This window comes from Garra rufa, chromosome 10 (genome assembly GCF_049309525.1).
Source record: "Garra rufa chromosome 10, GarRuf1.0, whole genome shotgun sequence".
Lineage (NCBI taxonomy): Eukaryota > Metazoa > Chordata > Actinopteri > Cypriniformes > Cyprinidae > Garra > Garra rufa.
In genome coordinates this window covers 2,625,530-2,648,180 of record NC_133370.1, presented here as the reverse complement: position 1 = coordinate 2,648,180, position 22,651 = coordinate 2,625,530, and the positions used below count along the sequence as shown (strand labels likewise).

Sequence of the window (22,651 nt, the reverse complement as noted above, 5' to 3'; positions counted from 1 at the left end):
TGCATCACAGGAATAAATTATATTTTAAAGTATATTAATAAAAAAATCTGTTAATTTGAATTGCAATAATATTACTTATTATTGAATTTTTGATCAAATAAATGGAACTTTGATGAGCATAAGAGACTTTTTTTTGTTGTAAAATCTTACTGATCCCAAACTTTTAAGCGGCAGTGCACTCCTTTAATACTTACTTAATGACAACATCCTCCAGGAAGTGACATCATTTATTGGAGGAAACCCATCAGCACAACATCAGTGAGTATATCAATGGATCTGATGAGTTTTGTAATGTTTTGTGGTTTGTCTCACTTTAAAACATTCATCCTGTTTGTTCAGCTTAAAGAAATCAGTTTGATGCAGAAAATGTTCTCATGTAAAGTTATAAAAGTTCTCACCCAAAGCTAAAAGCTAATCCTAAGAGTACAGGAGTGTTTGTGTTCAATTGAACTATGCTTAAATAACTAAAGACGATGCCAATCATGTCACAGAGCTCTTTAATTTTCTCAAAATACTTGTTTCTTTCCTTTTAATGTTCCCTGTCCATTTGTTAGTTCTTGAAAGTGAGTCAGAATCACATTATGTGACCATGGACCACAAAACCAGTCATAAGGGTCATAGTTTTGAAATTGAGATTTATGTATCATCTGAAAGCTAAATAAATAAGCTTGTTAGAATATAGGACAATATTTGGCTGAGATACAACTATTTGAAAATCTGGAATCTGAAAGTGCAAAAAAAAAAAAAAAATCAAAATATTGAGAAAATTGCCTTTAAAGTTGTCCAAAAAAAGTTCTTAGCAATGCATATTACTAATCAAAAATTAAGTTTTCATATATTTACAGTACATAAAAGTACATTTAAAGGGCTTTCAACCAAAAAAAAAAAAAAAAAAAAGCTTTTCCTAACCTTTGTGACTTGTTTTCTTTTGCAGAGCACAATGGATGTATAATAGAGTACACTGATTAAAAAATCACACCGTTAAATATGTAATGGAATGTTGCAATAAATTATAAAAAGTACAATGAAATGTAAGCATTATAAGGCTTGAAATATATTTATTTTTCACGTAATCTGAAACAGGATGTGAAATAACTTGAAAAACTCCTTTAAATGTATATAAAACAATATAACTGGAGCACAAAACCAGTCATAATTAAAAAAATACAAGTATTTGAAAATCTGAGAGTTCAAAAAAAAAAAATCAAAAATATTGAGAAAATCACCTTTAAAATTGTCCAAATGAAGTTCTCAGTAATGCATATTACTAATCAAAAATTAAGTTTTAATAAATGTATGTAACGTGATCTTTGCTTAATATCCTAATGATTTTTGGCATAAAAGAAAAATCGCTATTTTTGACCCATACTATGTATTTTTGGAGTCCAGGGTCACATATGACATGAAATAATTTAATAGATGATGAAATGTTGCATTACATTTAAGTATGAAATGTAAGAATGAATGAACAAATAATTATATATTTTATGCCCACATCGAAAAAGATGTGAAAAACTCCTTAAAATGAAAAACCTCCAGAAATATGAAATGAAATACACCTTAAAACAATATAAAACAACTAAATATGTGACTGTGGTAATTAAAAAAGCCAAATAAATAAGCTTTTCATTGATGTATTGTTGGGCCATTCGAAAATCTAGAATCTGAGTGATGAATGAAGTTCTCAGCAATGCATATAACTAATAAAAATGTATATTTATGGTAGGAAATGTACAAAATATCTTCATGGAGCATGATCATAAAAGAAAGCATAAAAGAAAGGTTGTGATATTTTCAGCTCACACATGCATTCATTAAATTGCGGTCATCAACTGGAAAACTCATATCTGTGAGCAAAAGTATAACACATTATGATGTATTTATAGACATTTCCTCTTATAATACTGCCACAATCAGCACTTTATTGCTCTTCTATCAGCATAAAAAAGCACAGGGGTACTGTTTAAAAGAGATTTATTAGCAAAAAATAAGATTGGAAATGATGAGCATATAAATTATAAAATCGAAATGATAAAAGGAATAATTTCTAGTGCATGGAAGAATCCCGAATCTCACATTTTCACTCTTACTATAGTTTCATCACTTACAGGCATGATGGGTTAAAATATACTGTATCTAAAGCTACAGGAAAGCAGTTCAAGCTGTTTCCTCATATTTTGCTGTTCAATGCCGTTTATGAGCACAAGACTGTGACCAAAACAAATGACCAGTCCTAAATAGCAGAATTAAATCTGCTGCGTTCACAAAATGCACATTTATGAATGACACCATGTTTTAACAAATTAAATGTACACACTCTTAAAAATAAAGGTGCTTTAAAGGGTTCTTCAAGCGATGCCATAGAAGAACCATTTTTGGTTCCACAAAGAACCATTCAGTCAAAGGTTCTTTAAAGAACCATTTCTTTCTTACTTTTTTATAATCTGAAGAACTTTTCTTTATGGAACAATTTTCTTCTATGGCATCCTGAGGTACCTTTATTTTCAAGAGTGTAGGTCAAATGTCAGCACAAAATTAAAATGAAAAAAGTTTAAAAATTAAATTAAAAAATTTGCACATGATACTGTTATTTATTAAATTACTTAAATTTTGTAGTGCATTTGTAATTTAAGCAGATTTTAAATTGTAGTCATTCAATAATCATAGTTGAATATAATATTTATTAAATGATCTAAATTGTGTCGTGCATTTATGACCCTGGACCACAAAGTGGCATGGGTATATTTGTAGGTCAAAATTATGCCAAAAATCATTAGGATATTAAGTAAAGATCATGTTTCGTGAAGATATTTTGTAAATTTCCCATCGTAAATATATTTTAAATTAGAAATATGCATTGCTTACAACTTTATTTGGACAACTTTAAAGGCGAATATTAAATTTTTTTTTTCACCTATTAAATGATTTCATGTTATAATTGACCCTGGAGCAACTTGCTAGCTTAAGTTGCATGGGTATATTTGTAACAATTGCCAAAAATACATTGTATGGGTCAGAATTATCTTTTTTTTTTTCATGCCAAAAATCATTATATTAAGTACAGATCATGTTCCATGATAATATTTTGAAAATTTCCTACTGTTAATATTTCAAAACTTAATTTTTGATTAGTAATATGCATTGCTTACAACTTTATTTGGACACCTTTAAAGGCAACTTTGTCAATATTTAGATTTACTCTCAGATTTTCAAATAGTTGTATCTCGACCAGATATTTTCTAATCCTAACAAGCTTAGTTCTCTTAATAAATCTTCTTCTTTTTTTTATTGACCCTTATGACTGGTTTTGTGGTCCAGGGTCACATTTGTAATTTTTATAATAATTACAATTATATGTTTTTATAAAATTACATCAAATGCATTAAATTACTTACATTGTATATTGCATTTTTTTTTTTTTTGAAAAGAATGTACTTCTCAAAGAATGAAAATAACATTCTTCAATAATCCTAAAAACTGGCTTTAAAATAAATAAAAATAACAAAACAGCATATCAGAATGATTTCTGAAGGGTCATGTGACACTGAAGACTGGAGTAATGATGCTGAAAATTCAGCTTTGCATCGCAGAAATAAATTATATTTTAAAGTATATTAAAATAAAAATGTTATTTTGTATTTCAATAATATTTTATTGCATTATAATATTACCTTTTTCTGTATTTTTGATAAAATAAATGGCACTTTGATAAGCATAAGAGACTAATAATAAAAAAGTAAAAAATCGTACTGATCTCAAACTTTTGAGCAGCAGTGTATTCCTTTAATATAACTTTCAATCTTATTATTCATTGTGAAGTGAAGATATTTTGTAAATTTCCTACTGTAAATATATTTTTGATTAGTAATATGCATTGCTAAGAATTTCATTTTGCCAACTTTAAAGGCAACTTTCTCAATATTTAGATTTTTTTGCACCCTTGGATTGCCGATTTTCAAATAGTTGTATCTCCACCTAATATTGTCCTATCTTAACAAGCTTATTTATTATTTAATCTATCCTAAGCTTATTTATCCAGCTTTCAGATAATGTATAAATCTTTGTGTTTATTATTTTTGAAAAAACTTATGACTGGTTTTGTGGTCCAGGGTCACATTTGTAATTCTTACAATAAGTACAATTATATTTTATTTGATAAAATTATATCAAATGCATTAAATTACTTACATTGTATATTGCATTTATTTATTTATTTATTTTTATTACAGAATGTACTTCTCAAAGAATGAAAATAACATGCTTTAATTTTCTTTGTGCAAAAATGTAATTTTTGATTTTGTGTTGACATTAGACCGCTATACAGCTTCAGAGACACAAACTCAAAGCAGCTCAATTGTTTTGACTGAAACTAAAAATTGAAGGGCTTTATTGCTTTTTAGGTAAAAACTAGATGCTACAAAACCTCATCAGTGCACTTCAGGTCAAACTACAGTTTAATGCGTGCAGGTCTGCGCATAAACCTTTAACATCAGTCATAAAAGGCAATAATTGCGCTGAAATCACTTTTACAAAGGCGGCCCAGTTTAACAATGACCTTGATTTGGGGAAGAAACTTTAATTGCAATTGGCTCAAACTCAGCAGACATTCATTACAGTAAATCTCACGCATCTCCTCCATGACTCACATCAAAACTGAAAGGTTACAGAGGTCAGAGTCTACAGTGATGGATACTGACAGACTTTAAAACAAGAGAAATCTGACAAAACCAGCAAACGGCAGAGAGTGTGTGTTCATGTGGGCGCTGGAGGCAGCGGAGGAAGACCACTGTTGACCTGGAAGCGTGTTTCGTCTGATATCCCATACTGCTCCAGCGGGTCCTGCAGCAGATCAGAGAACATCTTCTTCATTATTACTCTCATATTGAGCCATTAGCTGCATTCATTAAGTTGGCTTGAGAAATGCTATTTAAACTTCTTCTGAGGCTAACATTTCTGACTGCTGCTCCTCCTCCAGCTTTAACTCTACAAACTCCAAACTCAGGCCAGATCTTCAGACTGATCTGACTCCAGCTGCTGCATCTTTTCTAACTGATCCGACTTACGGTTTTCCTAAAAATGACCATTAAAACTGGGAGAAATCCCATAGATTTAGCAACGATGTTAGCAACGTGCTAATCATGCTAGCAAAAGGCTAGTAACTTGGTAATCATGCTACAAACGTGCTAGGAACTTGCTAATCATGCTAGAATCATGTTAACAACGTGCTAAGCATGCTAGCAAAAGGCTAGTAACTTGGTAATCATGCTACAAACGTGTTAGCAACTTTGCTAATCGTGCCAGAATCATGTTTGCAATGTGCTAAGCATGCTAGCAAAAGGCTAGTAACTTGGTAATCATGCTACAAACGTGCTAGCAACTTGCTAATCATGCTAGAATCATGTTAGCAATGTGCTAATCATGATAGCAAAAGGCTAGTAACTTGGTAATCATGCTACAAACGTGCTAGCAACTTGCTAATCATGCTAGAATCATGTTAGCAATGTGCTAATCATGATAGCAAAAGGCTAGTAACTTGGTAATCATGCTACAAACGTGCTAGCAACTTGCTAATCATGCTAGAATCATGTTAGCAACGTGCTAATCATGATAGCAAAAGGCTAGTAACTTGGTAATCATGCTACAAACGTGTTAGCAACTTGCTAATCATGCTAGAATCATGTTAGAAAACGTGCTAAGCATGCTAGCAAAAAGCTATTAACTTGGTAATCATGCTACAAACGTGTTAGCAACTTGTTAATCATGCCAGAATCATGTTAGCAATGTGCTAATCATGATAGCAAAAGGCTAGTAACTTGGTAATCATGCTACAAACGTGCTAGCAACTTGCTAATCATGCTAGAATCATGTTAGCAATGTGCTAAGCATGCTAGCAAAAGGCTAGTAACTTGGTAATCATGCTAAAAACGTGCTAACAACTTGCTAATCATGCTAGAATCATGTTAGCAATTTGGTAATCATGATAGAAACATGCTAGCAACGTGCTAATCATGCAAGAAAAAGGCTAGTAACTTGGTAATCATGTTAAAAATGTGCTAGCAACTTGCTAATTATGCTAGAATCATGCTAGTATCATGCTAACAACATGCTAATAATGCTAGAATCATGTTAGTAACTTGTTAATCATGCTAGAATCATGTTAACTTGCTAATAATGCTAGCAACTTGCTAATCATGCTAGAATCATGCTAGCAACTTGTTAATCATGCTAGAATCATGTTAGCAATTTGGTAATCATGACAGAAACATGCTAGCAACTTGCTAATCATGCAAGCAAAAGGCTAGTAACTTGGTAATCATGCTAAAAATGTGCTAACAACTTGGTAATCATGAATCATGCTAACAACATGTTAATTATGTTAGAAACATGCTAGCAACTGGTTAATTATACTAGAAACATGCTAACAACTTGTTAATCATGCTAGTAACTTGCTAATCATGCTTAAAAAATGCTAACAATTTGGTAATCATGCTAGAATCATACCAACAACTTGTTAATCATGCTAGAATCATACTAGCAACTTGCTAATCATGCTAGCCACTAGCTAATCATGCTAGAAAAGTTCTAGCAACTTGTTAATCATGCTAGAAACATGTTAACAACTTGGTTATCATGCTAGAGTAATGCTAGCAACATGCTAATCATGCTAGAAACATGCTAACAACTTGGTTATCATGCTAGAGTAATGCTAGCAACATGCTAATCATGCTATAAACACGTTAACAACTTGCTAATAATACTAGAATCATGCTAGCAATTTGTTAACCATTCTAAAAACATGCTAGCATCATGTTAATCAAGCTAGAAACATGCTAGCAACATGTTAATCATGCTAGAAATATGCTAGCAACATGTTAATCATGGTAGTAACTTACTACTAATGCTAGAAAAATGCTAACAACTTGCTAATACTAGAATCATGCTAGCAATTTGTTAACCATGCTAAAAACATGCTAGCAATTTGTTAACCATGCTAAAACATGCTAGCAACATGTTAATCAAGCTATAAACATGCTAGCAACATGTTAATCATGCTAAAAACATGCTAGCAACATGTTAATCATGCTAGAAACATGCTAGCAACATGTTAATCAAGCTAGAAACATGGTAGCAACTTGTTAATCAAGTTAGAAACATGCTAGCAACTTGGTAATCAAGCTAGAAACATGTTAACAACTTGCTAATCATGCTAAAATCATGCTAGCAACTGGTAAATCATGCTAGAAACATACTAGTAACTTGCTAATCATACTAGAAACATGCTATCTATCTATATCTATCTAGCTATCTATCAAACATTAAGCTTTTAAAACTACAGTCGTGGCCAAAAGTTTTAAGAATGACACAAATATTAGTTTTCACAAAGTTTGCTGCTCAACTGCTTTTAGATCTTTGTTTCAGTTGTTTCTGTGATGTACCGAAATATAATTACAAGCACTTCATACGTTTCAAAGGCTTTTATCGACAATTACATGACATTTATGCAAAGAGTCAGTATTTGCAGTGTTGGCCCTTCTTTTTCAGGACCTCTGCAATTGGACTGGGCATGCTCTCAATCAACTTCTGGGCCAAATCCTGACTGATAGCAACCCATTCTTTCATAATCACTTCTTGGAGTTTGTCAGAATTAGTGGGTTTTTGTTTGTCCACCCGCCTCTTGAGGATTGACCACAAGTTTTAAGATCTGGGGAGTTTCCAGGCCATGGACCCAAAATGTCAACGATTTGGTCCCCGAGCCACTTAGTTATCACTTTTGCCTTATGGCACGGTGCTCCATCGTGCTGGAAAATGCATTGTTCTTCACCAAACTGTTGTTGGATTGTTGGAAGAAGTTGCTGTTGGAGGGTGTTTTGGTACCATTCTTTATTCATGGCTGTGTTTTTGGGCAAAATTGTGAGTGAGCCCACTCCCTTGGATGAGAAGCAACCCCACACATGAATGGTCTCAGGATGCTTTACTGTTGGCATGACACAGGACTGATGGTAGCGCTCACCTTTTCTTCTCCGGACAAGCCTTTTTCCAGATGCCCCAAACAATCGGAAAGAGGCTTCATCGGAGAATATGACTTTGCCCCATTCCTCAGCAGTCCATTCGCCATACTTTTTGCAGAAGATCAATCTGTCCCTGATGTTTTTTTTGGAGAGAAGTGGCTTCTTTGCTGCTCTTCTTGACACCAGGCCATCTTCCAAAAGTCTTGGCCTCACTGTGTGTCCAGATGCGCTCACACCTGCCTGCTGCCATTCCTGAGCAAGCTCTGCACTGGTGGCACTCCGATCCCGCAGCTCAATCCTCTTTAGGAGACCATCCTGGCGCTTGCTGGACTTTCTTGGACGCCCTGAAGCCTTCTTAACAAGAATTGAACCTCTTTCCTTGAAGTTCTTGATGATCCTATAAATTGTTAATTTAGGTGCAATCTTAGTAGCCACAATATCCTTGCCTGTGAAGCCATTTTTATGCAACGCAACGATGGCTGCACGCGTTTCTTTGCAGGTCACCATGGTTAACAATGGAAGAACAATGATTTCAAGCATCACCCTCCTTTAACATGTCAAGTCTGCCATTCTAACCCAATCAGCCTGACATAATGATCTCCGGCCTTGTGCTGGTCAACATTCTCACCTGAGTTAACAAGACGATTACTGAAATGATTTCAGCAGGTCCTTTAATGACAGCAATGAAATGCAGTGGAAAGTTTTTTTCGGGATTAAGTTAATTTTCATGGCAAAGAAGGACTATGCAATTCATCTGATCACTCTTCATAACATTCTGGAGTATATGCAAATTGCTATTATAAAAACTTAAGCAGCAACTTTTCCAATTTCCAATATTTAGGTAACTCTCAAAACTTTTGGCCAAACTATTTAAAACTTTTCCAAACTTTCTGGTCCAGCTTTCTCAAGCCATCTTATCTAGTTAACATCAATTCCCTCACCGTGCCGGTCAGTCGATGGATTTCTGTGCGATAGTGGATCAGGTTCCTGCGCATGAATTCGTAACTGTGAACAGAAGCGGATTAGAGTTATAAAGCAGGAAAGGCGCGTCACGATGGGAAACGTCAGCGACACACACCTGGCTTTAACGATGGCATCGATCCACTCCGCACACTGCTCCTGAGAATCACATTCGAACAAATACTTCCTCTCGGCCTCGTCCAGAAACACTGGGAAACAAGCGAGAGTGATGACAGCTTTCTTAAAACTAATTCTGCTGGTTTAAATGCAAACCAAAGACGAAGCTGCTCTCACCGATGGAGAACGCATGATCGTCTTCTCTCTCCACGCGACACTGTTCCAACAGCAGAGCGCCGATGGGCTGAAAACACAAACGAATGAAACTCAAACTAATGTGATCATGATGCTGTTGAAATTCAGATCAGACGCTGATTCATACTCACCTCATCCTCATCGGTCCGAAAGTAAAACAGGAAATTAACAATCAGTTTCACTAGACGCCTCTTCACTACTGTTGTGGAAAACAGAAGAGAAATCAAAGTCACTTTTATAGACTTTTACTTTTAGATTGTCTTTCAGTTGCTTCAGTGCACATTTAGTTAATGTAACACATTTTTATTCTCGACTGGTGTATCTTCATCTTATATCTGGTGTTTTTATAAAGGTTGTCTTTATGATAAATTCTGAGAAGAAGTTTATTGTTATTATTATTTTCTCTTCTTTTTTTGAGTGTCAAAATTAAGCCCAAATGAAGAAAAGTGATTGGGACTTTTAATCTTACAATTCAGAATTTCAGAATGAAATGGCGAGAAAAAAGTCACATCAATTCTGATTTTTTTTCCTGTTAATTCTGCATTTACATCCCCACAGAATGAAAAATTAAAAGGGTAATTGTGATTTTTTTAATATCTCACAATTCAGACTTTATCACACAGTACTGATTTTTTCTCAGAATTGTGAGTTTATATATTAGTTCTGAGTTACAAAAAGACAGAATTTAGAGAAAAAAAGTCAGAATTGCAAGATATAACCTTGTAACATCGTTGCAAAACCTTGCAATTCTGACTTTATTAAATTTACATCTCGCAGTTCTGTTTTCCCCCACAGAATAAAAGATTAAAATGGTAATTATGATTTTTTTAAATTTCACATTTCTGATAGTGAGGAAAAAACAAAACAGAATTAATGGAAAAAAAAGTCACAAAACATCAAAATTCTGACTTTTTTCCTTTTTAATACTGAATTTACATCTTACAATTCATTTTTTTCCCCCACAGAATAAAAAAATTTAAAGGGTAATTGTGATTTATTTTATCTCAATTCTGACTTTTTTTCTCGTAATGGCGACTTTTTATCTCACAATTCTTATATTTTTCTCAGAATTGTGAGTTTATATATCAAGTTAGAGTTCATATCTTGCTATTCTCAGAATAGCGAAGAAAAAAAAAGGCAAAACCTTGCAACTCTGACATTTTCCTCTTAATTTTAAATTTACATCTCGCTATTCTGCTTCCCCCCCACAGAATAAAAAATTAAAAGGGTAATTACAATTTTTTTATCCCACAATTCTGACCTTTTCTCATAATGACTTTATCTCACAATTATCTCACCGATTTCTTAAAATTTCTCAGAATTATGAATTTATATCTCTAGTTCATCTTGCTATTCTCAGAAAAGCGAAAATAAGGGAGTTATGTGGGAAAAAGTCAAAACTGCAAAATATAACCTTAAGATTGATTAAAACGTCACAATTCTGACTTTTTTTCCTTCTTAATTCTGAATTTATATCTCACAATTCACAGTTTTTTACCCAACTGAATAACAAAATAGAAAAGGGTATTTGCTATTTTTTTAGCTCAAAATTTTTATCTCACAATTCTGATTTTTTCTCAGTGAGTTTATAGTTTATAGTTCACAGTTTTGAGTTCATAACTTGCAATTCTCAGAATGGCAAGAAGAAAAGACAGAATTTTGAGAAAAAAGTCAGAATTGCGAGATATAACCTGGGAATTGTGAGAAAAAAAGTCACGAAACCTCGCAATTCTGACATTTTTGAATTTATATCTTACAATTCTGTTTTTTTTTTCATTTAAAGGGTTAAAGTTCATTTATTTTATCTCAATTCTGACTTTTTATCTCACAATTCTTATTTTCATCTCAGAATTGTGAGTTTATAATTCAGTTCTGAGTTCATATCTTGTTATTCTCAGAATGGCGAGACACAAAAAAACGAATTTTGTGAAATAAAAGTAAGAATTGTTGATTATAATGAAAGCCTTTTAGTTTAATTCTGTCGCGTCAAAAAAGCTTCAATGATTCCGATGTGAATGCTTTAGTTTTCCCTCAACTTGAATTGTTTATTATTTAATTATAACAAAATCTCAATTTCTTGAAAGTTTAGTTTATTCAGACAGGAGTATACTAGTTTTGTTGCGACACAACAGCTTTTTTATTATAACATTTATCGTTAATGACAACGCTTTATGCAAATACGGCAACAACCAATAGGAATGCGCGTTGTGGATATCACGTGATCCGCCTCCTGATGCGATTGGCTACTGCAGCTGAGTACGAACACTAGCGACTAACAGCTGTACTCGTAGCGTACTACTTTAACCGATACCGTCATATCTTTACAAGACAGAAACAATACGAGTAGTACGCTATATGCGAATGCTAACATCACACTAATCATAAAATAGACATGTCTATGGTTGATTTTAACGGCAGCGGTCTCCTTTTACACGGTGTTGTTTTATACAAGCTCCACAGATAACCCTGAGCTCATGCGGATGAAATTTTCCCCACTTACCGTCTCCTTTCTTCGGGCCTCTCATGCCCAGCTCAGCCGCTCTCTCTGAGGGCTGGCGGCTCAGGAACACCAGCTCCTTCTCGTTGAATCGCATCTTCAGCTCTCTGACAGCAGTTTCGTCGCATTAAAACGCATTTTTAAGACAACAAACTGCAGTTTTCCTCTCAGAATCAGCGTCAGATCAGATACTCCTCATCCAGACTATCAGTCATACTGCTGTCGTGTTCAGAAGCTCATCTGATCGCGACCTTAATGGCAAATGAAGTGAAACAAACGTCCTAAAACTCACACACACCCAAACACACTGAGAGATGCAGGAACTGAACTCATGCAGACGAAAGAGGGCGCTGATTTACCAGTTAAAACATATAACACATAAAAATAGTTGTTTTTCATTTTTTTATTTAATCAAAAAACCGAGTTTATCAATTAAAATAGCGTTTTCATGATGATTTTTGCGGTTTTAATTTTTATTATTTATTATTTAGAAGTTTTTCTGCTCACCAAGCCTGCATTAATTTGATCCAAAGTACAGCAAAGGCAGTAAAATTGTGAAATATTTTTGCTATTTGAAATAACTGCTTTCTATTTGAATATGTTTTAAAATGTAATTTATTTCTGTGATCAAAGCTGCATTTTCCGCATCATTACTGCAGTCTTCAGTGTCACGTGATCCTTCAGAAATCATTCTAATGTGCTGATTTGCCATTCAAGAAATATTTTATTATTATTATTATTATTATTATCAATATCTAAAACAGCTGAGTACTTTTCGGGATTCTTTGATGAATAGAAAGATCCAAAGATCAACATTTATCTGAAATAAAAAGTTTTTGTAACATTATACACTATACCATTCAAACGCTCGAGTCAGTTTAATTTATTTTCTTATTTCTTTTTTATTTTTAGGAAACAAATAATAGAAATTAATACTTCAAAAGTCAAAAGTGATGATAAAGACATTTCTAATGTTGCAAAAGATTTCTATTTTAGATAAACGCTGCTCTTCTGAACATTCTATTCATCAAAGAAACCTGAAAGCATTCTACTCATCTGTTTTTAACATCATAAAATGTTTTGTTATTGTTTTGTTTTTATGAGCAGCAATTCAGCATATTAAAATAATATCTGAAAAATGATGTGACACTGAAGACTGGAGTAATGATGCTGAAAATACAGCTTTGATCGCAGAAATAAATTAGATTTTAAAATATATTGGAATAGAAAACAGATACTTTTGTGCTGTAACTTTGTATCTTATCAATAAAGTTGCGGACTTCAAAATAACAGGAACAGGAAGTGCATCATTCAGCGCGCATGCGCATTACTGCGGCGACGGCGGCAAGCGTGATCTGGACGTTAGGTAAAATGTTTTCACAATGAATTTATTAACTTGTACTTTTTAAAAAGAAAGGTCCGAAACATACCACTAAACTGTTCTCAAATCTTCTGAGCTTTCGGCGTTAGTTATAATTCGTTAAAAGTGGAGCGAATTAACTGAAAAAGTCGATTCGATTCAGTTCTTCACACACTAGCTGTTGTTATATATATATAAAAATAATGTATGTTTCTCTGTTTTAATCATTTTATTCGGAAAGTGTTGTTGTTAGTGACATAACGTTTTACTTCTAACGTAAACAGGATCATAGTATACACGTTTGCATTTTATTTATGTATTTTTTTCTTCTTAAAACATTCATTATTTATTTTGGTGGCTTTTTATTTATTTTTTGGTCTGTTTATCCATCTAACTTTTACAATTGAACAAGCTGTTTGCTGTAGTTTTCAGGCATCTTTATGTGCATATATATATATATACATATATACACCTTGCAGAATGTGCAAAACGTTCATTATTTTACCAAAATAAGAGGGATTTTACAAAATGCATGTAATTTCATTTTATTTAGGACTGACCTGAATAAGATACTTCACATAAAAGATCTTACATGCAGTCCAGAAGAGTAAATAATAGTTGAATTTATTAAAATTACCCCGTTCAAAAGTTTACATCCCCTTGATTCTTAATACTGTGCTGTTACCTGAATGATCCACAGCTGTGTTTTTTGTTTAGTGATAGTTGCGTCCCTTGTTTGTTCTTCAGAAAATTCCTTGAGGTTCCACAATTTTGGGGGTTTTCCAGCATTTTTGTGTATTTGAACCCTTTCCAACAATGACTGTATGATTTTGAGATCCATCTTTTCACACTGAGGACAACTGAGGGACTCGTATGCAACTATTACAGAAGGTTCAAACACTCACTGATGCTCCAGAAGGAAAACCATGCATTAAGAGCTGGGGGTGAAAACTTTTGAACGAAATGAAGATGTGTAAATTTATCCTATTTTGCCTAAATATCATATTTGTTTCATTTAGTACTGCCCTTTAAAAGCTACAGAAGATACTGTTTCATGTTTCCCAGAAGATAAAATAAGTTAAATTTACCCTGATCTTCAAATTCCAAAAGTTTTTAATGCATGTTTTCCTTCTGGAGCATCAGTGAATGTTGGAACCTTCTGTAATAGTTGCATATGAGTGCCTCAGTTGTCCTCAGTGTGAAAAGATGGATCTCAAAATCATACAGTCATTGTTGGAAAAGGTTCAAATACACAAAAATGCTGAAAAACCAAAAAATTTGTGGGACATGAAGGATTTTTCTGAAGAACAGCAGGCAGTTTAACTGTTCAGGACAAACAAGGGACTCATGAACAACTATCACTAAATAAAAACACTTTATGCAGTTTCTGCAAGGTGTATGTAAACTTTTGACTGTTAATTTTTTTTTTTAATGATCAAGCTCGTTTCTTGAAGAAGACTATAAGAGTGTGCTGGCAGGACTTTTTCAAACTTTAAATTTCAGATGATTCTCTGTCATATTTCTGCCTTGTTTAAACACATTTTCCTCTTCTGTGATTTCAGGAGCAGCGGTGTGAGGACTGTGATCTGCCATCATGGATTTCCAGCACAGAGCTGGAGGAAAAACGGGCAGCGGAGGCGTCGCCTCCTCGTCCGAAAGCAACCGAGACCGGCGTGAGCGACTGCGACAGCTGGCCTTAGAGACCATAGACATTAATAAAGATCCATACTTTATGAAAAACCACTTGGGCTCCTATGAGTGTAAACTGTGTCTCACGCTGCACAATAATGAGGTATGAGCTCTGAGAGACGCTGATACACTTTACAAACGTTCATCCTTAACCATGATGCTCATTGTGTTTGTGATTTTCCTTTTCTAGGGAAGTTATCTCGCTCACACACAGGGAAAAAAGCATCAGACTAACTTGTAAGTGCATTTTTTGGAAATATGGTTATCAGGATGATGCTTAATGTAGAGGAGGAACTCATTGTGTTCCATGCTTTTTTATTTTAGAGCAAGACGAGCTGCAAAAGAGGCAAAGGAAGCACCAGCTCAACCCGCTCCAGAGAAAGTCAAGGTTGAAGTGAAGAAGTTCGTCAAGATTGGCAGACCAGGTTATAAAGGTCAGACTTGGTTATTTTTTAGTTGTTTATTAGATAGAAGTTAGTGTTTTCTTCTTCCAAATAGCGGATTTGCACTTACTGGCGATACTCTGATGTAAACGGCATGATTAATGTACTACTGAATACGTTGTTCTGCTAATTTATGCTGTCTACACTCTTATAAATAAAGGTGCTTTAAAAGGTTCTTCACAACCATTTTTGGTTCCACAAAGAACCATTTAGTCAAAGGTTCTTTAAAGAACCATCTCTTTCTTACCTTTTTTTATAATCTGAAGAACTTTTTGTGAAAAAGTAAGGTTCTTCATATGTTAAAGGTTCTTTATGGAGCCATTTAAGGGGAGACACTGCAGGAAAAAAAACACTTTTTTTTTTTCATTCACCTGTTAAGTTCGGCTTTTTGGGCTTTTTGGTTTTTCATAAAGTGTTTTTTCAGACTAGTGAAAAGAAAACACCCAAAAGACACTGTTAAGTGTTTCTTTTATAGCACTTTATCTATTTGTGTCAATAGATTTCAATCACAATACATATTTGTAAAGGCCAAGAGTTTTTTCTCCTACACTGAGCCATAAATCTCCACTTCAGTAGCACTTACACACACCACACTTTGCATTTTTATTCCTGTCTATATCCTGAAGGTTTCTACAGAGGGATTTGTTCATATATAATTTGCTTGATTTTATACATTTTATTCCCCCCAAAAAATTGTAAAAAATATGTAGTTTTCTAAAGTGACAAAAAAATCCTTGTGTAAAAATATTTGACTCTAATATGAATAAGAATTTAGAAACTGACTTTATCCAGTGTTTCGATTTTTGTACTAGAAATGTAAATTAGCGCATATTTAATTAAATAATGCCTCATTTGCATATTAAAACCTAACATTTTAGAAAACTTGTAATGTAAAAAATGTTTGCAATTATTAATGTAATGAAACAACTGATTAACTATTAGTTAATTTCTTTTACCCTCTTCACCTGCAGTGTCTCGCCTTAAACAAAAAATGTTCTTCTATGGCATCGTGAAGTACAGATTAGCGCAGGCCAAAACATGACAATAATTGATCATTTTCAGCTGCAATAATCAGCAAAACATGTAAGTTTCGTTTGGTTCAGCGGCATTGTTTACATTCAGTCCTGCTTCATGAAAACACTTCATATTTTGGTCTTGTAGGGACATGAAAGCAGGGTTATTTGGGGCCCCAGCTCAAATTTGATTTTGCTAATATTTATTCTAAAGAAAGATAGACAAAATGGCAATTTTCTCCTTAGATTCAGGGGGGTAAAAGAGACTTCAGAAAGATGGCAGAATCATTATCTTATTTTTACACAGAGATTAGTAGCTCTAGTAGTAAAATCTGTTGACTTTAGTAATCTTTGTTGCATTATGTGCCAATGGTGACCATTCTCAAATGTGGAAACAGCACTTTTCAAGTTTTTTTCCCCAAAGTTTGCATGCCTGTAACTCAACAAGTATTAAAGATATTTTAATGTCCTTTTAGATATTGGGTCTTAACAAACTTTCCTTTAGTCATCTTTATTTTTAATGCCCTATGAGATTCAGTTTCAGAGATATTGGAATTTCAATTTGGCTCCAGGAGTAAATCAGTAAAATGTACACATTGTCAACGGTCAAAAAACAAATGTCAGTTTGAAAAAATATGATCCTACTTTTGTTTTAATCGTGTAAATAATCGTGAAACTAGAGATGTAGCTTGTTTCTACTGCATTGAACATACCTGTCTGAGTGCCATAAATATTTTTTTTCAAAGTGCCTATAATTTGAATCTAAGGTGAAAATTGCCATTTTGACTCAGTAAAAATTCGTCCATGACATTTAATATTTTGGCTTTCATCACTATACATGTCTATCTTTCCTCCTGGTTGATTTGACATGGAATGTGTCACAGCAAGTATTGTGAAATATCCTTTCTGGAAGTGATTTTATGTCCATAGAAAGCACATTAAATGTAAGTAAAATGTCTACTTTTAAGGTTTTAGATAAGTTTATGGAGAATAAAATGTCAAAATTTGGTTGAAATAATGTTACATTGTCATTCAGTGTAACACAATATTTATGTAATAATTCAAACAACATGCTTATTCCGACTTGTACATATTAAATACATATTAAAATTAGGGCCGGGACTCGATTAAAAAATTTAATCTAATTAATTAGAGGCTTTGTAATTAATTAATCGAAATTAATCACATTTTAATCGCATATAAATATTTGACCTGAGAACAGTGAGAAGTACGCTTTTTTATATGGATTTTTAGTATACCATTGAATAATGACTGAATACATAAGCTTAAGCAACAAAATATTGTTTATTTTTGTTCAACCAAGTCCAACAGACCAGTGCAATATTGCCATTAAGTGTAGCAATAGGCTCGATGTGCTGCGGTGAGATGCGAATTCCTTGTTGCATAGCTTGCACACAACCATGCTCTTATCGACGCTTCCATCCATTCGTTTTTTATAACAAAATTTCCCATCCACAGGGCCAACCAAAGCGGTCCCATCAGTTTAAACTGCCCTGTCAATCATCACAGTTAACATTATCTACATTTCGTTTAATTAAATTTCCTACCTTATTAGAGAGAAATTAAGAGGCACGTTCTTTAACGAGTCTTTCATGCCGAGAACTCTGCTCTTGTGTTTGCTTAATTATGCATTTAAACTTTAATGACCAAACCTATCATTATAAATGTTGCTGCACATGGAATATAACGCGGATAACATTTAAAAAATATTTTTTATCAGGTTACACGCATATCCTCCATGTTTGTAGTTTTTTAACACTTTTTATGCGTGTTTGTAGTTCTAATCGAATCCGCATTCACGGCGCAGTGTGTTGTGGGCAATATTAGCCGTTTGAGTGTGCATTGATCGTTAAGTAGTAGACCATTCGGGAATCTTTGGAATACTATTTTAAACATACTACGATTTGGGACATACAATACTATTTAGGACGGACGCAGCTTGTCTGAACACTAGTTGGTGCTGCAGTATAATCGGTCCGCCGAATCTCATCCAGTGAGAAACGTTCCGCGGTGCAAAACTACCGGTAAGTGCGATTAAAATGCGTTAAATTTTAACGTGTTATTTTTGTGTAATTAATTAATCTAAATTAACGCGTTAAAGTCCCGGCCCTAATTAAAATATATAAAATAAGGAAGCATATTACATTTTATTGCGTTTTAGATGAGTAAAAAATTCTTACTGACAAATGGGCAAAACTTAGGATAGTGGCAAATTTTCAAAATGTAGAATTACAACTAATTAGTATTTGGGGTAAGAGTAATTTGTCTTTTAATACGTCATAAATTGATTTTTGTTGTAAAGAGATTGACACTGAATGATGGTGGGTGGGTGTATTCTATAAATCAGGGAAAAAATGTTTGACATTTAATTTTTGCTCAGAAAAACAAAAACAAAAATGCAATGAAATTAAACAAACTTTTTTAAGAAATAAAAAAAGACGACAATTTAAAGCAGTATTACACTTGTTTTTATGCTCATGCTTAAACCCTTTTACATTTGACATATATAAATTCACTTGTTATAAGTGTCTTGTCTAAAAGGCATTGATTAACAGTTGTACCTATTTTGTATTTTACCTATAGTAACAAAACAAAGGGATCCAGAGGTCGGACAGCAGAGTCTGCTTTTCCAGGTAAATCCAGTCATTTCTGTCTGACTTTGAGCTGAATGAATGAATGAATGGTTGCTCGGTTGGGGGTTAAAATTGAATGTTTTTCTCATGCACTTTTGATCTGCAAACTGTTATTGACATAATAAACCATGTCCTGCCTTTCAGATTGATTACCCAGAGATAGCAGAAGGCATCGGGCCAAGGCATCGCTTCATGTCAGCGTATGAGCAGAGAATCGAACCTCCAGACCGTCGCTGGCAGTATCTGCTGTTCGCAGCCGAGCCGTACGAAACCATCGCATTCAAGGTCTGTCAATTAAAGCAACTATCTTAACTTAAGCTCTCATTCTTGAAACATTTATAAGAAATATCCGAAAGTTAATATGGAAATCAAATTAAATTTCCCTCTTGAAGGCCTGCAACTGTGCATTTTTTTAATAGAAAGTACATGGGTTTAAGGCGAGACACTGCAGGTGAATAGGGTAAAAAAATGAACTGATAGTTATCACCTTGCTTACTCAGTCGATTGATTACTTTGATAATTGCAAACATTTTTTGTAGTACAAGTTTTCTAAAATGTTTAAATATTTAGGTTTAATTAAGGAACCTTATTAAGGTTTAAATATGCAAATGAGCCATTGTTTAATGAAATATGCACTAATTTGCATACATTTCTAGTACAAAAATCTAAACACTGGATGAAGTCAGTTTTAAAATTCTTGTTTAATTTTTTTGACATATTAGAGTTGTTTTTCTCATTTTGTCACTCTATAATTCAGAAAAAACTTAGAACCGATAGAAAACGATGTATTTTTTACCATTTTGGGGGGAATAAAAAGTAGAAAATCAAGCAAATTCTATATGAACAAATCCCTCTGTAAAAACCTTCAGGATATAGACAGGAATAAAAATGTCAAGTTTGGTGTGTGTAAGAGCTACTGAAGTGGAGATTTATGGCTCAGTGTAGGAGAAAAAACTCATTTTGAGAAAACAGCCTTTAAAAAGATGGATTGTAATTGAAATCTATTGACACAAATAGATAAAGTGCTATAAAAGAAACACTTAACAGTGTCTTTTGGGTGTTTTCCTTCCACTAGCCTGAAAAAAAAAACACTTTATGAAACACCAAAAAGCCCAAAATCTTAAACTTGACAGGTGCAGGTGCGTGAAAAAACAGTTTTTGCCTGCAGTGTCTCCCCTTAACTTTACTGCAAAATTTCTGGAAAAAAAAAAAAAAAGTGAAATATTTTTGCCATATCACTCACCCCTAATTGAAGATATCGATTGACTTCTGCTATTTACATCATTTTATGTCAGCATCTGCTCTAGTGTTATAAATATCTCATTGATTTACATTTACAAGCAGCAGTATTTAATTATATAAATATCAGCATTTGTATCAAATTGTGTATTTTTGCTCAGTTTGAGTCTGTGAATAAAATTTAATCTGTTTTTTCCTCTATATTCTCACTCTATCAGACCATATGAGCCATAAAATCCTTATATGTGACCCTGGACCACAAAACCAGTCTTAAGTCGCTGGGGTATATTTGTAGCAATAGCCAAAAATACATTGTATGGGTCAAAATTTTAGATTTTTCTTTCATGCCAAAAATCATTAGGAAATTAATTAAAGATCATGTTCCATGATGATTCTTTGTAAAATTAAATTCCTACTGTAAATATATCAAAATGTAATTTTTGATTAGTAATATGCATTGTTAAGAACTTAATTTGGACAACTTTAAAGGTGATTTTCTCAGTATTTTGATTTTTTTGCACCCTCAGATTCCTGATATTCAAATAGATGTATCTCGACCAAATATTGCCCTATCATAACAAACCATACATCAATAGAAAGCTTATTTATTGAGTATTCATATGATGTATACATCTCAGTTTTGTAAAATTTAACCTTATGACTGGTTTTGTGGTCCAGGGTCACATATGATCCAAATATCAATTGTTTCTGTTGTATTTTCAGGTTCCCAGTCGGGAAATCGACAAAGCAGAGACTCGTTTTTGGACACACTGGAACAGGGAGACGAAACAAGTAAGAATAGATGGATAAAGTAATTTGTGTTTATCTTGGCATTTTCCACGTGCTAAACACAACCTTGCTCTCCTCCAGTTTTTTCTGCAGTTTCATTTCAAGATGGAAAAAGCTCTGGTCGCTCCACCGGGTCAGGCAGTTTCGGTCGGCGTTAAACGTCCTCCTTCGCTCATCACCGGACTACATCCTTCCGCTGACTCCATGCCACCTCCACCGCCTGGAGGGATACATGGAATGCCCCCCGGAGGCCCCATGCCCCCACAGATGCCCCCACAAATGCCCCCTCCAGGTGCCCTTCCTCCTCACCTGAGGCCGCCGCTGCCCTCCGACATGTAGCCTGAATGATTTCTGGGTTACACTTTATTTGAAGCCTTTATATATAATGCATTGCAATTGTAAAAGCATTTTAATGCATTAATTAATGCAGTTTATAATGCATCTCATGAATAATTGTAAGCGCAGTTATAATACTTTTCAATTCATTGTAACAACTTTAGAAAATATAATGTATTAAAACGCAAACAAACCCTTTAAATATGATCAAAATAAGCATTTTATCTTTGGTTACAGTTATTTCTGAAAAGATGTATATAAAAGAACAATCGTTTTATAATGCATTATACATAAAGGCTTCAAGTGTGGACACATTTATTTAGTTTTGCCCCTTTATTTTCATTTACGCCACCCTCTAAATCCGTAGTGATTTGACAATTGTGCATTTATACTGATGTTTAGAGAACAGATTTGACTCTGTGGGCCACAGCAGCCCTATCAAACAATGTTTAAATGTTATTTTATGCTTTTTTATTATTAAAGAAAATCTTTAAAGTTGACAGAGGTTGTGATTTGTCTTTTCTTACTGTTCATCAGAAAAGAAATGTCATTGCAAGGAGGAGGTAAAATTAAGCTTTCTGATTAAATATTACAAGAACACCTTAAAAAGAAAGAAAAATTATGTGCATGGGTAAATCTTTATATAATAAACTATACATTTTTCATAATAAACAGTAAAACAATTCCATTTCCCAAAAACTATGATGGCTAAATCATATTGTGATGACTGACTTTTATGTTCTCTTGCGTAATGTTTCTTATGGAGGCCTGTTTCTGCCACCGAATTAAAAATAAAAAAGGTAACTGTGGCTTTTTATCTCACAATCTGACTTTCTTCCACAAAACTGAGATATAAAAGCACAATTGCGAGTTATAAAGTCAGAATTGCGGGACATAAACTCACAATTGGGAGAAACAAAGTCTGTCAATGTTTCTGACAATTGCAAGTTTGTATTTTGCAATTCTGACATTTTTTTTCTCATAATTGTGAGACTTTATAACTGCAATTGCTAAGAAATTGAGAAGAAATGTTTCATTTCAAGTAAAAGGTAAATGCAGCTTTCTGATTAAATATGAATTAAAAAGAAAAAAATAGATGTGCATTGATATATCTTTATATGTAATGATACATTTTTCATAAACATTGCATAATGAAACACTGCATAAACTGATTTTTGTTTTGTTTAAAAAATAAAAAAGGTAATTGCGACTTTTTATATCACAATTCTGACTTTTTTTCTCAAAATTGTGAGATATAAATGCATAATTTCGAGTTATAAAATCAGAATTGCGAGATCTAAATTTGCAATTCAGATTTTTTTTTGTCTATATTTCTCAGAATTTATATCA

General features: G+C 33.5%; 2 protein-coding genes across 2 annotated transcripts; one reads left to right on the top strand and one right to left on the bottom strand.

The window, feature by feature from the left end:
* Window positions 1–4,556: 4,556 nt before the first annotated feature.
* Window positions 4,557–12,058, bottom strand: LOC141344737 (pleckstrin homology domain-containing family J member 1-like). The gene is made up of 6 exons (XM_073849631.1): window positions 11,782–12,058; window positions 9,413–9,480; window positions 9,264–9,330; window positions 9,088–9,178; window positions 8,951–9,014; window positions 4,557–4,839 (listed from the first exon to the last, which is right to left on the bottom strand). The coding sequence occupies exons 1-6, from the start codon at window positions 11,873–11,875 to the stop codon at window positions 4,753–4,755; spliced, it is 471 nt and encodes a 156-aa protein (XP_073705732.1). The 5' UTR covers window positions 11,876–12,058; the 3' UTR covers window positions 4,557–4,752.
* Window positions 12,059–13,080: 1,022 nt separating this feature from the next.
* sf3a2 (splicing factor 3a, subunit 2) lies at window positions 13,081–21,801 on the top strand. The gene is made up of 8 exons (XM_073849263.1): window positions 13,081–13,144; window positions 14,701–14,930; window positions 15,018–15,064; window positions 15,152–15,261; window positions 18,888–18,937; window positions 19,082–19,222; window positions 20,900–20,968; window positions 21,047–21,801. Exons 2-8 carry the CDS (start codon window positions 14,733–14,735, stop codon window positions 21,302–21,304), a joined length of 873 nt encoding a protein of 290 aa, XP_073705364.1. The 5' UTR covers window positions 13,081–13,144; window positions 14,701–14,732; the 3' UTR covers window positions 21,305–21,801.
* Window positions 21,802–22,651: the final 850 nt, after the last annotated feature.